The 16203-nt window shown below is 47.5% G+C and overlaps 1 protein-coding gene across 1 annotated transcript in view; it reads right to left on the bottom strand.

Annotated features, from left to right (window-relative positions):
* EP300 (E1A binding protein p300) overlaps positions 1-16203 on the bottom strand; it is a 415411-nt gene that overhangs the window by 39163 nt on the left and 360045 nt on the right. Inside the window, exons 23-24 of the mRNA XM_063941527.1 lie at positions 14781-14927; positions 4724-4837 (exon numbers count right to left, since the gene is read on the bottom strand). Of these exons, the coding sequence (XP_063797597.1) occupies positions 4724-4837; positions 14781-14927 (261 nt within the window). The remainder of the gene's footprint in view (positions 1-4723; positions 4838-14780; positions 14928-16203) is intronic.

Here is a 16203-nt window from a genome sequence, read left to right on the forward strand (position 1 = left end):
TGCTTCGAAGCAGGAGCGCCAACCTTGTTGGCTGCATACAGAATAAACAGCGAGTCAGACTTTCTGACTCCCGCCTTTCTGGAAACATAAATTTTCAAAGCCCGGACTACGTCCAGCAACTTGGAATCCTCCAAGTCCCTACCTCCAAGTCCCTAGTAGCCGCAGGCACCACAATAGGCTGGTTCAAATGAAACGATGATACCACCCTAGGAAGAAATTGGGGACGAGTCCTCAATTCTGCCCTGTCCATATGGAAGATCAGATAAGGGTTTTTACATTACAAAACCGCCAATACTGACACACGCCTAGCCGAAGCTAAGGCCAATAGCATGACCACTTTCCACGTGAGATATTTTAGCTCCATGGTCTTAAGTGGCTCAAACCAGTGGGATTTCAGGAAATCCAACACAACGTTAAGATCCCAAGGTGCCACCGGTGGCACAAAAGGAGGCTGAATATGCAGCACCCCCGGAACAACGTCTGAACTTCAGGCAGTGAAGCCAGTTCATTTTTAGAGAAAATGTATAGGGCCGAAATCTTGACCTTTATGGATCCTAATTTTAGGCCCATAGTCACTCCTGACTGTAGGAAGTGCAGGAATCGACCCCGCTGGAATTCCTCTGTAGGGCCTTCCTGGCCTCACACCAAGCAACCTATTTTCGCCATATACAGTGAAAAAGTCTTGCTGTCACGTCTTTCCTAGCCTTTATCAGCGTAGGAATAACTGCATCCGGAATGCCCTTTTCCGCTAGGATCCGGCGTTCAACCGCCATGCCGTCAAATGCAGCCGCGGTAAATTTTGGAACAGACAGGGCCCCTGTTGCAACATGTCCTGTCTGAGAGGCAGAAGCCCTGAGTCCTCTGAGAGCATTTCCTGCAGCTCCGGGTACCGAGTCCTTCTTGGCCAATTCGGAGCAAAGAATATTGTTTTCACCCCTCCTTTTATTACAATTCTCAGCCCTTGGGTATGAGAGGAAGAGGAGGGAATACAGAGACCGACTGGAACACCCACGGTGTTACTAGTGCGACCACAGCTATCACCTGACGGTCCCTTGACCCGGCGTAAAACCTTTTTTAGCTTTTTATTGAGGTGGGACGCCATCTAGTCCACCTTAGGCAGTTCCCATCAATTTGCAAACTGCGTGAAGACTTCCTGATGAAGTCCCCACTTTCCCGGGTGGAGGTCGTGCCTGCTGAGGAAGTCTGCTTCCCAGATGTCCACTCCCGGAACGAACACTGCTGACAGTGCGCTTACTTGATTCTCTGCCCAGCGAAGAATTCTGGTGGCTTCTACCCTCGCCACCCTGCTCCTTGTGCCGCCTTGGCGGTTTACATGAACCCCTGCGGTCTGACTGGATCAGAACCGGTTGGTCGCGAAGCAGGATCTCCGCTTGACTTAGGGCGTTGTATATGGCCCTTAGTTCCAGGATATTGATGTGAAGGCAAGTCAGTTGACTTGACCACAGACCTTGGAAATTTCTTCCCTGTGTAACTGCCCCCCACCCTCGGAGGCTTGCATCCGTGGTCACCAGGATCCAGTCCTGAATGCCGAATCTGCGGTCCTCGAGAAGGTGAGCACTCTGCAGCCACCACAGGAGAGACACCCTGGCCCTGGGGGATGGGGTGATTAACCGATGCATCTGAAGAGGTGATCCGGACCACTTGTCCAGTAAGTCCCATTGGAAGGTCCTCGCATGGAACCTGCCTAAGGAAGGGGATGGCCTCGTATAATGCCACCATCCTTCCCAGGACTCGAGTGCAGTGATGCACTGACACCTGTTTTGGTTTTAATAGATTCCTGACCAGTGTCATGAGCTCCTTAGCTCTCTCTATCGGGAGATAACCCTTTTCTGGTCTGTGTCTAGGATCGTGCCTAGGAGAGGCAGATGAGGTGTAGGAACCAACTGCGACTTTGGAATATATAGAATCCAGCCGTGTTGCCGTTACACTTCCAGAGAAAGTGATACGCTGTTCAGCAACTGCTCTCTTGATCTCGCTTTTATGAGGAGATCGTCCAAGTACGTGATAATAGTGACACCTTGCTTCTGCAGGAGCACAATCATATCCGCCATTACCATGGTGAATATTCTCGGGCCCGTGGAGAGACCAAACGGCAACATCTGAAATTGGTAATGACAATCCCGTACCGCAATTCTGAGGTACGCCTAATGAGGTGGATAAATGGGGACCTGAAGGTATGCATCCCTTATGTCCCGATTCACAATAAAGTCTCCCCCTTTTTAGGCTTGCACTGATCGCTCTTAGCGATTCCATCTTGAACTTGAACCTTCTCAGGTATATGTTCAGGGATTTTTAATTCAATATGGGTCTGACCGAACCGTCTGGTTTCGGGATTACAACATGGTCTAATAATAACACCCTCTTGTTGAAGGAGGGGACCCTTGACCACCACCTGTTAAAGATACAATTTGTGAATTGCAGATAACACTGGCTCCCTCTCTTGGGGGGAAGCCCGCAGGGCCGTCGGTGAGGGGGCATCTTCTCACAGTCCAGCTTGTATCCCTGAGACACAATATCTATTGCCCAGGGATCGAACAGGGAGTGAACCCACTTGTGGCTGAACTTACAAAGGCGTGTCCCCACCGGGCCTAGCTCCGCCTGTGGAGCCCCAGCGACATTGGTGGATTTTTGTAGGGGCCGGGGAGGACTTCTGTTCCTGGGAACTAGCTGCCCGGCTCTGACAAGAAAGGACGCCCCTCAGACTTTGTTTCTTTATACGAAAGGCTGCATTTAATAATGTCGTGCTTTCTTAGGCTGTGCAGGAATATAAGGCAAACTAGCAGAATTACCAGCTATAGCTGTAGAGACCAGGCCCGAGAACCCTTCTCCACACAATCCTCAGCCTTCCATATGCCTCTTAAGTCGGCATCATCTGTCCAATGCATATTCTACAGGACACGTCAAGCAGAGATCGACATAGCTTTGACTCTAGGACCCAGTATACTCATGTCTCTTTGGGCATGCTTTATAACTATATATCTATCACTTAAGACAGCATCTTTAATATATTTATATTGCATACTAGGGTCTCATCTCTGCTGATAAGGTACCTGTCCACGCTGCCACAGCGCTATAAACCCATGCCGACACAATCGCCGGTCTGGGTAGTATACTAGAATGTGCACGCTATCTGCAGGATCCCTGAGAATAGCAAGTGCTACCGTCTGTGCAAACAGGACACCCCAGGGGAAGATTCTCAACATAGCCTGGCCCTAGTGGGGAAAGGATACAGCCTGAGAATTCTCTTGTGGGAAGCTGCCGTCTCTTGTCTGGAGATTCCCGCTCTTTTTCCTCATGAGAGGAGGGAAATTTACCTCAGCATTCTTCCCCTTAAACATGTGTACTCTCGTGTCAGGGACAGATGAGTCATCAGTGATATGCAAATCATCTATTATTTCAATAATCATATATTGAATACCTTATAGCCATCTTGGCTGTAACTTTGCATTATCGTAGTTGACAGTGGAGTTAAACTCCATGTCGATACCAGTGTTTGTTATTATGGATAGTGAGCATTGAGAGACTCTGAAGGTCTCTGTGACATAGGGACAGACATGGGTAGATTTCCTGTCTGTTCCCTAACCTTTTGTGCAATAAATTCACCTTAGCACTTACACATATCCAAACAGGTGTCGGCGTTGTCGACGGAGACACCCTCTCACACATATCCGCTCTATCACCTCCTTAGAGGAGCCTTTTACCTCAGACATGTCGACACACGCGTACCGACACACCACACACACAGGGGATGCTCTATTTGAGGACAGTTCCCCCACAAGGCCCTTTGGAGAGACAGAGAGAGAGTATGCCAGCACACACCCAGCGCTATATAACCCAGGGATTACACTACAACTCAGTGTTTACCCAGTAGCTGCTGTATATACAAATTTTGCGCCTAAATTTATGTGCCCCCCCCCCCCTCTCTTTTAACCCTTTGTGTACCAGGATACTGCCGGGGAGAGCCTGGGGAGCTTCCTTCCAGCGGAGCTGTGAAGAGAAAATGGCGCTGGTGTGCTGAGGAAGAAGGCCCGGCCCCCTCAGCGGCGGGCTTCTGTCCTGTTTCTGACTAAAAATGGCGGGGGTTTTACACATATACAGTTTTCCAGACTGTATTATGTGTATATATTGCCAAAAGGTACTCTAATTGCAGCCCAGGGCGCCGCCCCCCCCCCCCCCCAGCGCCCTGCACCCTACAGTGACCGGAGTGTGTGGTGTCCTTCTTCTGTCTTCTGGCTCTGCAAGGGGGACGGCGGCGCGGCTCCGGGAACGGACGATCGAGGTCAGGCCCTGTGTTCGAATCCTCTGGAGCTAATGGTGTCCAGTAGCCTAAGAAGCACAAGCTAGCTGCACGCAGGTAGGTTTGCTTCTCTCCCCTCAGTCCCACGTAGCAGTGAGTCTGTTGCCAGCAGATCTCACTGAAAATAAAAAACCTAACAAATACTTTCTTTCTAGCAAGCTCAGGAGAGCCCACTAGGTGCATCCAGCTATGGCCGGGCACAGATTCTAACTGGAGGAGGGGCATAGAGGGAGGAGCCAGTGCACAACAGATAGTACCTAATCTTTCTTTTAGAGTGCCCAGTCTCCTGCGGAGCCCGTCTATTCCCCATGGTCCTTACGGAGTTCCCAGCATCCACTAGGACGTCAGAGAAAAAGCTACTGTGATAAATAAATTCAACTGGACCAATTAAAATCATGGACTCACCCAAGTTTCTTGACATACTCTAGGTACCCAATCAAAATCTCATGGTACACAGCTGTTCTCAGACTCTTTGGCCGAAAAAAGTGAACACTATCCAGATAGGAGATGTAAACTCGCCTAAAATTGGAATAAAAAATAAAATTGTAGTAACAGATGTGAAAAAATAGGAATTTAATACCTACCGGTAATTTCATTTCTCCTAGTCCGGAGTGGATACTGGGGTCTTGTACTTTAGTTCCAAGTTTGTATACCTGTTCCCTCCTCTGCCGCTGATCCCAAGGGTGCTAAAAAGGCTAAGAAGGGAAAGCGTTCAGGCAATTCTAATTGTCCCAGATTGTCCTCGACGCACATGGTACTCGGACCTCCTGACCATGTCTCTGGAGGTTCCTCTGGCCTCTGCCGCTCCAAGACGATCTTCAGCAAGGCCAGTTCGTCTATCCAGACTTACAGCGGCTACGTTTGACGGCTTGGAAGTTGAGAGGGAGATTCTAGTAAGAAAGGGTCTTCCCTCCAGGGTTATTTCCACCATGGTCCAGGCCAGGAAGATGGTGACGTCAAAGCATTATCGTATCTGGAAAAAGTATATTTGCTGGTGTGAAAGTAGAAAGGTTTCTCCTGTGGAATTTAGAATTGGTCGTTTTCTACTTTTCCTGCAAGCGGGGGTTGATATGGGCCTACGTTTAAGCTACATCAAAGTCCAGATTTCGGCGTTCTCTATTTTCTTCCAAAAACAACTTGCCAGAAGTACAGACTTTCCTAAAGGGAGTTCAACACAGAGGTGGGAGGAAGTACGTCATCCCCACCTCCGATGCCCGTGACAAACACCCGTGGCGTGCGTTCCACACACAGGAAGGCTTTTCACCGCCCATGGTACCTGATTGGTTATCCAATCGGTCACCATAGTAACCCGTATTAACGGGGTTTAAACGTTTTTTTAAGTCTTTTAACGCTCTTATAGTTTTTAAAGTTTAATCACCATAAAGAATGGACACTGATGCTTACTCTGCATCTTAGGGGGATATAATATATCTCTTTTTTCAGGACATTTATTTACGTTTCTCCACCATATGCAATAAAAAGGGGTGGGATCCTTCAGAGGATAAATAGACTGCTCTGGGATCCCACCACCACCCTGAGGAAGACCAGAGTAGTCGAAACGCGTTGGTGGCAAGTATTTTTATGTGAGAACTTGGTGATCTTTTTGTCCTTTTGGCTCCCAACAGATTGGGTAGGAGCATTAGGGCCCTTTGTATGCCTTTTACCCTTTCTTGGAAATTTCAATACTGCCGAAGCAAGGTGACCCTTGTTCTCATATTTTAATGTATATACTTTTTGTCTAATAAAATCCGTTTGTTTACTACAAACACGTTTTTTTTCTGGTGGAGAATAACCATGGAGCCTGTTTGAAAGAAACTGCTACGTGAACATACTTCACAGTCTTCAAGTAAGCCTACGTGTAAGCGTATTATGCTGAACATCTAATGAAGTATTTCATGAAAGATACCTTTATATGTCTGCAAAGCTTTCACTTTATGTAAGCCTTAAAGTGAGCATCCTGTATTTGTTATCCATCACACAAACACCTGGGTGGTCCCTTAGTGTGAAATAACGACACAGAGGAGAAAGGGCCTATCTATATCTATTTATATATCCTCCATATCCCCATTTGTAAGTCTAAAGGAAACTACTACACATTGGATTTTCTTTCTTTGCTTTTCTTCCCACGTTCCTCATGTTGGAGAATAATCCAGTAAATTAGGAACCTTCGGAAGTGAGGCCCTGCTTGAAAATCCCAAAGATACCTTTATAGGAGTTGTCACACATTTGTTGAAGTAAGCAAGAAAAGTGAGCATTCCGTGTTTACGACTAAACACACTTTTCGGGTGATCCCAAAACATCTTATAAAGACACAAAGGAGTGGAATTTCTACATCCCATAGTCCCCTCATATGATTTATGTGACTTTCCAGAAAACTACTACACATTGGGAAAAAAAAAAATTTCTGTCTTTTTTCCTCTATGTAAAACTTGTTGGAAGAAAATTTCCTGGAGGCTATGATTAGAGACTTTCAGCTTTCTGAAAAAACCGGACTATATCATTTCTTTTTCATCCAGTGTTGAAGCGCAATTGTATACAAATCTTGTACCATAGTATTGCTTGTTTTTTCCGGTGGATAACTCCGGAACGTATATCTTTTTGCAGCATCAACACTTCCAGCGCAGGGAAGTATTCACCTTTTTTTTCTCTTGTACTGTATAGTTATCTACATATACAACCGCCGTTTGTACCTCCCACTGCTCCGTGGGATCTCAATGTGGTTCTGTCCTTTCTCCAAACGGACTGGTTTGAACACTTACATAGGGTGGAGTTGAAATTTCTCACCTGGAAGACTGATGTTATTGGCTTTGGGGTCTGTCAGGAGGGTCTCGGAATTAGGGGCCTTATCTTGTAAGAGCACTTATTTGATTTTACATGAAGATAGGGCGGAATGGATGACCAGTCCTCAGTTTTTGCCTAAGGTGGTGTTGGCTTTTCACGTGAATTAGCCTATTGTGGTTTCGGTGTTGTCCAACGCTTCCGTTGGCCCTGAGACTTTGGATGTGGTCAGGGCTCTGAAGATTTAGATCAAAAGGACAGCCATTCAACGGAAATCTGACTCGCTGTTTGTCCTTTATGCCGCCTCCAAGATTGGTCGGCCTGCTTCTAAGCAATCTATTGCTCGTTGGTTCAGGTTGACCATTCAACAGGCCTATACGTCGGCAGCTCTGCCCTTGCTGACGTCTATTCAGGCCCACTCGACAAGGTCGGTGGGGTCCTCCTGGGCGGCTGCCCGGGCTGTGTCGGCACTACAGTTGTGCCGTGCTGTTACTTGGTCTGGTTCGAACACTTTTGTGAAATTCTATAGGTTCGATACCTTGGCTAAGGATGACCTTCAGTTTGGTCAGGCGGTTTTACAGGGGTCTCAGCACTCTCCCACCCGTTTGGAAGCTTTGGGACTTCCCATTGTATCAAAGTACAAGACCCCAGTATCCACTAGGACGTAAGAGAAAATAGGAATTTAATACCTACCGGTAATTCCTTTTCTCCTAGTCCGTAGTGGATACTGGGCGCCCGCCTCGGTGCTTCGTTCCTACTTACCTGTGTAAGTATTTGGTTGGACCAATGTTGCCGTCCCATTATGTTGTTGGGATAGCCGTGCTATCCAGGTTAGGTTGGGGTTGCTATCCTCTGTTCTGGTTAGCGCCCTCCTTTCGTTTATGGTTGTGTTGGCTTATTGCCTCACCGCTGTTGTATTGTTCTTCTCATATGATGTTAGTCTCCTCAGGCACAGTTTTCCTAGACTGAGTCTGGTAGGAGGAGCATAAAGGGGAGCCAACGAGCAATAGATTGCTTAGAAGCAGGCAGACTAAGCTTGGAGGCATCATAAAGGACAAACAGCGAGTCAGATTTCCGATGACGGGCTGTCCTTTTGACATAAATCTTCAGAGCTCTGACCACATCCAAAGTCTCAGGGCCAACGGAAGCATCAGACAACACCGGAACCACAATAGGCTGATTCACATGAAAAGCCGACACCACCTTAGGCAAAAACTGAGGACGGGTCCTCAGTTCCGCCCTGTCTTCACGTAAAATCAAATAAGGGTTCTTACAGGATAAGGCCCCTAATTCCGAGACCCGCCTGGCAGATGCCAAAGCCAATAACATCACAGTCTTCCAGGTGAGAAATTTCAACTCCACCCTATGTAAGGGTTCAAACCAGTTCGATTGGAGAAATAACAAAACCACATTGAAGTTCCACAGAGCAGTGGGAGGTAAATAGGGCGGTTGTATATGAAGAACTCCCTTTAGGAAAGTCTGTTTTGCTGGCAACAGGGCAAGTTGTTTTTGGAAGAAAATAGAGAGCGTCGAAATCTGGACTTTGATGGAGCATAAACGTAGGCCCATATCCACCCCTGCTTGCAGGAAAAGTAGAAAACGACCAATTCTAAATTCCACTGGAGAAACCTTTCTACTTTCACACCAGGAAATCTACTTTTTCCAGATACGATGATAATGCTTTGACGTCACCATCTTCCTGGCCTGGACCATGGTGGAAATAACCCTGGAGGTAAGACCCTTTCTTACTAGAATCTCCCTTTCAACTTCCAAGCCGTCAAATGTAGCCACTGTAAGTCTGGATAGACGAACGCGCCTTGCTGAAGAGGATCGTCTTGGAGCGGCAGAACCAGGGATCCTCCAGAGACATGGTCAGGAGGTCCGAGTACCACGCCCGTCGAGGCCAATCCAGGGCAATTATAATTGCCTGACCGCTTTCCCTTCTTAGCCTTTTTAGCACCCTTGGGATCAGCAGCAGAGGAGGGAACTGGTATAATAAACTGGCACTTAAGTACAAGACCCCAGTATCCACTGGGATGTAATAGAAATAATAGGATTTTGGTACTTACCAGGTAAATTCTTTTCTTTGAATCCATAGGGGGCACTGGAGTACTCTTGGGATATGGATGGCCTCCATAGGAACAGGGCACTGAATATTTAAATTTAGAACACTCCACCCCTCCATATCCCAGAGTACCTCAGTGTTTTTTACTGAGCCGAACAGGAGCTATAGAGAGGTTGACAATGGAGTATTACATATAACATAACGGACAACAATGAAGTTGACACATAACGTTACTGACAACTAAACAGTTGACACCATAATGATAATTTGAACCAGTCGGTGAGAGTGTGTTACCATAAGATCCTCTGAACTTACCACAAACCAGGTAAAACTGCTCTGGGTGGGTGTCCAGTGCCCCCTATGGATTCAAAGAAAAGGATTTACCTGGTAAGTACCAAAATCCTATTTTCTTTTTCATCCACTAGGGGTCACTGGAGTACTCTTGGGACGTACCAAAGCTTCCCCCGTGGGCGGGAGAGCTGCTTGGCACCTGTAACACTAGGCGACCAAACCTAGATGCTGATGCCGCAAACGTATCAAACTTGTAAAAGCGCACAAACGTGTGCACTGAAGACCATGCAGCCGCACGGCAAAGCTGCGTCGTAGAAGCTCCACGACCAGCTGCCCATGAAGTTCCCACAGAACGTGTGGAATGAGCTGTTACTGATGTAGGCGGCTGTAACCTAGCATTAATGTAAGCCTGACGTATGGTCAGTTTTATCCATCTGGATAAGGTCTGCTTAGACGCTGGCCAACCCATCTTGGCAGCATCATAGAGAACAAACAACGTATCCGTCTTACGAACTGTAGACTTTCGGGATACATAAACGCGTAAAGCGCGTACCACATCCAGAGTTCCAGAATGTGCTGTTAACACAGGAACTGCTATTGGTTGATTGATGTGAAAAGATGACACTACCTTTGGTAAGAAAGCGGGATTCGTCCGAAGTTCCGCTCTGTCATCATGAAACACCAAATACGGTGGCTTGCATGACAAGGCACCCAAATCTGAAACACGCCTTGCCGAAGCGAAGGCTAGAAGAAAAATTGTCTTCCAAGTGAGAAACTTTATATCCACTTGCTGTAAGGGTTCAAAATATGAAGACTGTAAGAAATCTAAAACCAGATTCAAGTCCCATGGCGCTGTAGGTGGAATGAATGGAGGCTGTACTCTGAGGACACCTTGCAGAAACGTGTGTACCGACAGCAATAGAGCCAATCGTCTTTGAAAATAAATTGACAACACAGATACCTGCACCTTTAGTGTAGATAAATGCAGTCCTCTATCTAACCCCGTCTGGAGAAATAACAAAAGACGGGATAACTTGAAAGCTGATGTCGGAAACTTCCGAGCTTCACACCAACCTATATAGGCACGCCAAATTCTGTAATAATGAGCTGCCGTAACTGGCTTCCTAGCACGTAACATGGTTGGTATAACAGATTCCGGAATGCCCTCTCTTCTCAAGAGGGCGGTCTCAACAGCCACCCCGTCAAACGCAGCCGCACTAAATAGGGGTAAAGGAACGGACCCTGTTGTAACAAGTCCGGACGTAGAGGGAGCGGCCAAGGATCGTCTGCGAGTAGTCCGTGGAGATCCGAGAACCAAGCTCTTCGAGGCCAATGAGGAGCCACTAATATGACTGTGACAGACTCTCTTCTGATCCGTTTTAGCACCAGAGGGAGCAGCGGAAACGGTGGAAACAGATACACCACGCGATTGTGAGAGCATCCACCGCCACTGCCTTTGGATCTCTCGTTCTGGACACATACTGGAGTGTTTGGTGATTGTGGCGAGAGGCCATCAGGTCCACCTGAGGGTAACCCCACCGCTGAACCAACATGTGAAACACCTCTGGATTTAATGCCCATTCTCCTGGATGAAAATCCCGACGGCTGAGATAATCCGCCTCCCAGTTGTCCACTCCCGGAATGAACACTGCCGACAATATCACCTGGTGGTATTCCGCCCAATTGAGGATTCGAGCTACTTCCCGCATTGCCATGCGGCTTCTCGTTCCTCCTTGTTTGTTGATGTATGCGACTGCCGTTGCGTTGTCTGACTGCACTTGGACAGTCTGAGAGCGAAGCATGTGTACTGCTTGTCGTAGTGCATTGTAAATTGCGCGGAGTTCCAGGACACTTATAGACCGCAATCTTTCGTGATCCGCCCAGAGACCCTGGAGTTGACAATTTTGAACTACAGCTCCCCAACCTCTGAGACTCGCGTCCGTCGTTAGAATTATCCAATTCCAGCCGCCGAACAGTTTCCCTGCGGTTAAATTGTGCTCCTTGAGCCACCAGAGTAGACACCCCCTTGCCCTTGGCGACAACCTCACCCTGTGGTGAATCTGCAGATGCGAGCCCGACCACTGTGCGGGCACATGCAGTTGAAATGGACGTGAGTGAAATCTTCCGAACTGAAGCGCTTCGAAAGCCGCCACCATTGTTCCTAAGAGGCGAATGCACAAATGTACCGAGACTGTGCGTGGCTTGAGCACTAATTGTACCAGATGGCGAATAATCTGTACTTTCTGTTGTGGTAGGTAAATTCTTTGATTGACCGTATCGAAAATCATACCTAGGAATTGAAGTCGTTGAGACGGAATTAGATGTGATTTCTTGAAGTTGACAATCCAACCGTGGTGAACCAGTACATTGTACGTTAGCAGCGCATGTTGGAGAAGTATCTGTTGAGACGGGGCTTTGATGAGCAGATCGTCTAAATACGGAACTATTGTCACTCCCAGGGATCTGAGATGAGCTATCACAGACATCACTTTGGTGAATACCCAAGGCGCTGACGAAAGGCCAAACGGTAGAGCCTGAAACTGGTAATGGTTCTGGCGTATTGCAAACCGCAAGAATCTCTGATGAGGCTGCCAAATCGGAATGTGTAAGTACGCATCCTTGAGATCTAGCGCAATCATGAATTCCTTTGGCTCTAAACCCGCAATCACTGAACGCAGAGATTCCATCTTGAATCTGTAGTAAGTTACATACCGATTGAGACCCTTTAAGTTCAATATTGGCCTGACTGAGCCATCCGGCTTCGGTACCACAAATAGACTGGAATAATAACCCTGACCCTGTTGGTGTACAGGGACCGGAATCAAAACTGCTGAATCCAGTAGGGACTGAATGGCAATTTGCAGAACCGACCTCTTCTCGTCAGACAGAGGCAGTCCTGTCTTGAAAAACCGCAGTGCCGGAAGACAGTCGAACTCTATTTTGTAACCTCTTAACACTAAATTGCGGATCCACCCATCCGCGGATGTCTGGAACCACGCCAAATGGAACATCTGAAGGAGTGCTCCCACAATCGGAGAACCGAGATGGGCTGGTAGCCCGTCATGCCACTGGCTTGTCGGTGACCTTAGCATCCTGACGACTTGTGTTGGTTTGTTGGAAACCACGTCCACGACCCCGTCTACCAGGCGTGGCTGTTCCTCTGCCACATCCGCGAAAGGACTGAGGTCTAAAGGATTTGAACGCAGGTCCAGAGTACCTCCGTCTAGGTACCGGTGGAGGCAATGGTAAGAAAACAGACTTTCCTCCCGTGGCCTCAGAAATCCATGTGTCCAATTCAGGACCAAACAACTTCTTGCCCCCGTAAGGTAATGCCTCTATACCTCTTTTGACCTCTGCCTCCGCTTGCCAAGAACGCAGCCAGAGTGCTCGTCGTGCCGTAACTAGCGACGATGAAAGGCGAGAAGTGAGCTGACAGACGTCAGTAGAAGCTGTACAGAGATACTCCGCAGCCTCACACATTTGATCAGCAAGAAGTATAAGGTGTTCGTCATGTAGGGCAGACTTGAGTTCTGTTATCCATACTATGAGCGCCTTAGTGACCCAGATACCAACCAAGCCAGGTCTCAGCAGCACTCCTGCCACTACATACATGGACTTTAGCATAGTTTCTATTTTGCGATCTGAAGGGTCTTTAAGCGTAGTAGCCGCTGGCACTGGTATGGTTAATTTCTTTGTAAGTTTCGACACTGACGAATCAACTATTGGTGGATTCTCCCATGTACATGTCACAGAATCTGGAAACGGGTAACTAGACTTAAATCTGCGAGGTATAGAAAACCGTTTATCTGGAGTCTGTCGTGTTTCTACTAACATCTTATTAAGAGACTCCGAAACAGGAAAACACATTGGAGTTCTCTGTCGTTTAGTAAATACGACCTGATCATTTGCCAGAGGCTCCTCAGTTTCTGTAAACTTCAGAGACTGACGCACCGCTCTGATGAGATTATCAATGCCTGAGCTGTTAAAATCCTCACTATCTGACTCCACCTCACCCTCATCTTGTGCCGTGAGGTCTGGCATGGAATCGTCAGAATGCAACATAGCAGAAACTGGTAAATCATAAGACATATGAAATTTATCCCGTCTACCCAAAATGGATTTGGACCTTTCGCAAGGCGGAGACGCCTCCGGTAGTTCTGGCGGTCTCACCCTAGACTCAGATCTTGCCGCTTCCCGCTCCTGTCGAGCGGCGGTCAATTCTGATTGCAACCCAGCCAGTACATTGGCTAGCATTTCCCATGGTGGGTCCGGGGAGGAAATTGGCTTTAAAACCGGAGCAGAAATTGTATTCGGAACCGAATCCACAAAACATACTGTGCATGTGGTAGATCCATCCGGTAACACACTGCTACAGACTTTGCAGTGATGCTTTTTAATTTTTGCTGGTGCCTTACTCATTATGGAGACAGACAATACAATACACAAAAAAGACACTTGCACGACTCAGTAAAATAGTACGAAGGTGTGTCTATATATATATATATATATATATCTGGCCAAGTGCAGTACACGTGGCCAGTACTATGAAATGTGATCCCAAATTCCCACTAACACCCCTGCGCCTCCGGTGGAGTAGAGATGTAGCTGCTGTTGCTGCAGTTTATCCCCCCTCGTGCCGCTGATTGCACCCTTCTGTAATGCCCCCCCCCCGTATGCTCCGTTTGCGGAGGCAGCATGCGGGGCGGGCAGCGTTAGTGTGGGGCCGCCAGCGGGAGCCGGGTCGCGCTGACGACAGAGAGCGGGGAGCGCCTGAAGCGCTCTGAGCAGCGGCGGCTGCCGGAGCAGCGGCGGCGGGCGGACTGTTTAGCGGCCAGTAGTATGGTGCGCCAGCGGTCTATTAAAGAAACATTGTCCCCACACACCAACATACCTTGACTCCTGCTTGTGGTGAGGATCCGACGGGGCTTCTCTGCAAGCGCCGGCCAGCCTGTGTGCAGGATGTCTGTCTGGCTGTGAGGGTGCTCATTTAGTGAGGACCGACACGCCACAGCTGCTTGTAGCAGCTTGCACTATCCCTGACCCTGCCTTTTGGAAGGGGGAAAGGGATGTGTATGAAAAAAAATAAAAATTTTAACTTAAAAATCAAAAAATATTCAAAATAATTGTGGACCAAGCCACAGACCTGTTGCTACTTCGAGCACAGAAAAAACACTGAGGTACTCTGGGATATGGAGGGGCGGAGTGTTCTAAATTTAAATATTCAGTGCCCTGTTCCTATGGAGGCCGTCCATATCCCAAGAGTACTCCAGTGACCCCTAGTCGATGAAAAAGAAATGGTACATGTAACTTAAAAGAAAAGGCACCTACCTCTGATTGGGAGGTGGGCAATCAGACCCATACTCCTGTACATGCATGCCAAAAAAACACAGCTCAACACCGTCTACTTCTTCAAATGCAAAAAGAGCTTTTGTTCGATATGGAAATGATTCTGCCATCTCTCCTGTATCCACAAACCTGAAAGCAACAAGAGCATGATAATATAATGGTTTAATGTGTGTCAATGTCTGACCAGTGTCAAGAGAGATACTCTACAAGAAACATGCTTGCTGTAGTATGACCTATAATAGTTTCTATCCTTAAACATTTAATGGCCTAGCAATGTAATGTAGACAAATGTACACATTTCAGGATTTAGCAAGATGCACTGGAGGTCAAAGACCAATAGGCTATCCTCTTATTTGCTCAATATAGTGCGATAGGCTATACTCTGCTATTCGTTCTGCTTTTATTTCTTTCACTTCAATGTTCTCTCTGGATGTTCTCTCACTTTGGATTTCTTATTCCCTGTACTGCCTTAATTATGTATCGCACAGAGTTTTGTACTGTAGTGTAAAGCAAAGAAAAATAAGAATTTACTCACCGGTAATTCTATTTCTCGTAGTCCGTAGTGGATGCTGGGAACTCCGTAAGGACCATGGGGAATAGCGGGCTCCGAAGGAGGCTGGGCACTCTAGAAAGATTTATGACTACCTGGTGTGCACTGGCTCCTCCCACTATGACCCTCCTCCAAGCCTCAGTTAGGACACTGTGCCCGGACGAGCTGACATAATAAGGAAGGATTTTGAATCCCGGGTAAGACTCATACCAGCCACACCAATCACACCGTACAACTCGTGATACTATATCCAGTTTGACAGTATGAAAACAACTGAGCCTCTCAACAGATGGCTCAACAATAACCCTTTAGTTAGCAATAACTATTTACAAGTATTGCAGACAATCCGCACTTGGGATGGGCGCCCAGCATCCACTACGGACTACGAGAAATAGAATTACCGGTGAGTAAATTCTTATTTTCTCTGACGTCCTAGTGGATGCTGGGAACTCCGTAAGGACCATGGGGATTATACCAAAGCTCCCAAACGGGCGGGAGAGTGCGGATGACTCTGCAGCACCGAATGAGAGAACTCTAGGTCCTCCTCAGCCAGGGTATCAAATTTGTAGAATTTTGCAAACGTGTTTGCCCCTGACCAAGTAGCTGCTCGGCAAAGTTGTAAAGCCGAGACCCCTCGGGCAGCCGCCCAAGATGAGCCCACCTTCCTTGTGGAATGGGCATTTACAGATTTTGGCTGTGGCAGGCCTGCCACAGAATGTGCAAGCTGAATTGTACTACAAATCCAGCGAGCAATAGTCTGCTTAGAAGCAGGAGCACCCAGCTTGTTGGGTGCATACAGGATAAACAGCGAGTCAGATTTTCTGACTCCAGCCGTCCTGGAAACATATTTTCAGG

The sequence above is a fragment of the Pseudophryne corroboree genome, chromosome 9, assembly GCF_028390025.1.
Source record: "Pseudophryne corroboree isolate aPseCor3 chromosome 9, aPseCor3.hap2, whole genome shotgun sequence".
NCBI classification, from domain to species: Eukaryota; Metazoa; Chordata; class Amphibia; order Anura; family Myobatrachidae; genus Pseudophryne; species Pseudophryne corroboree.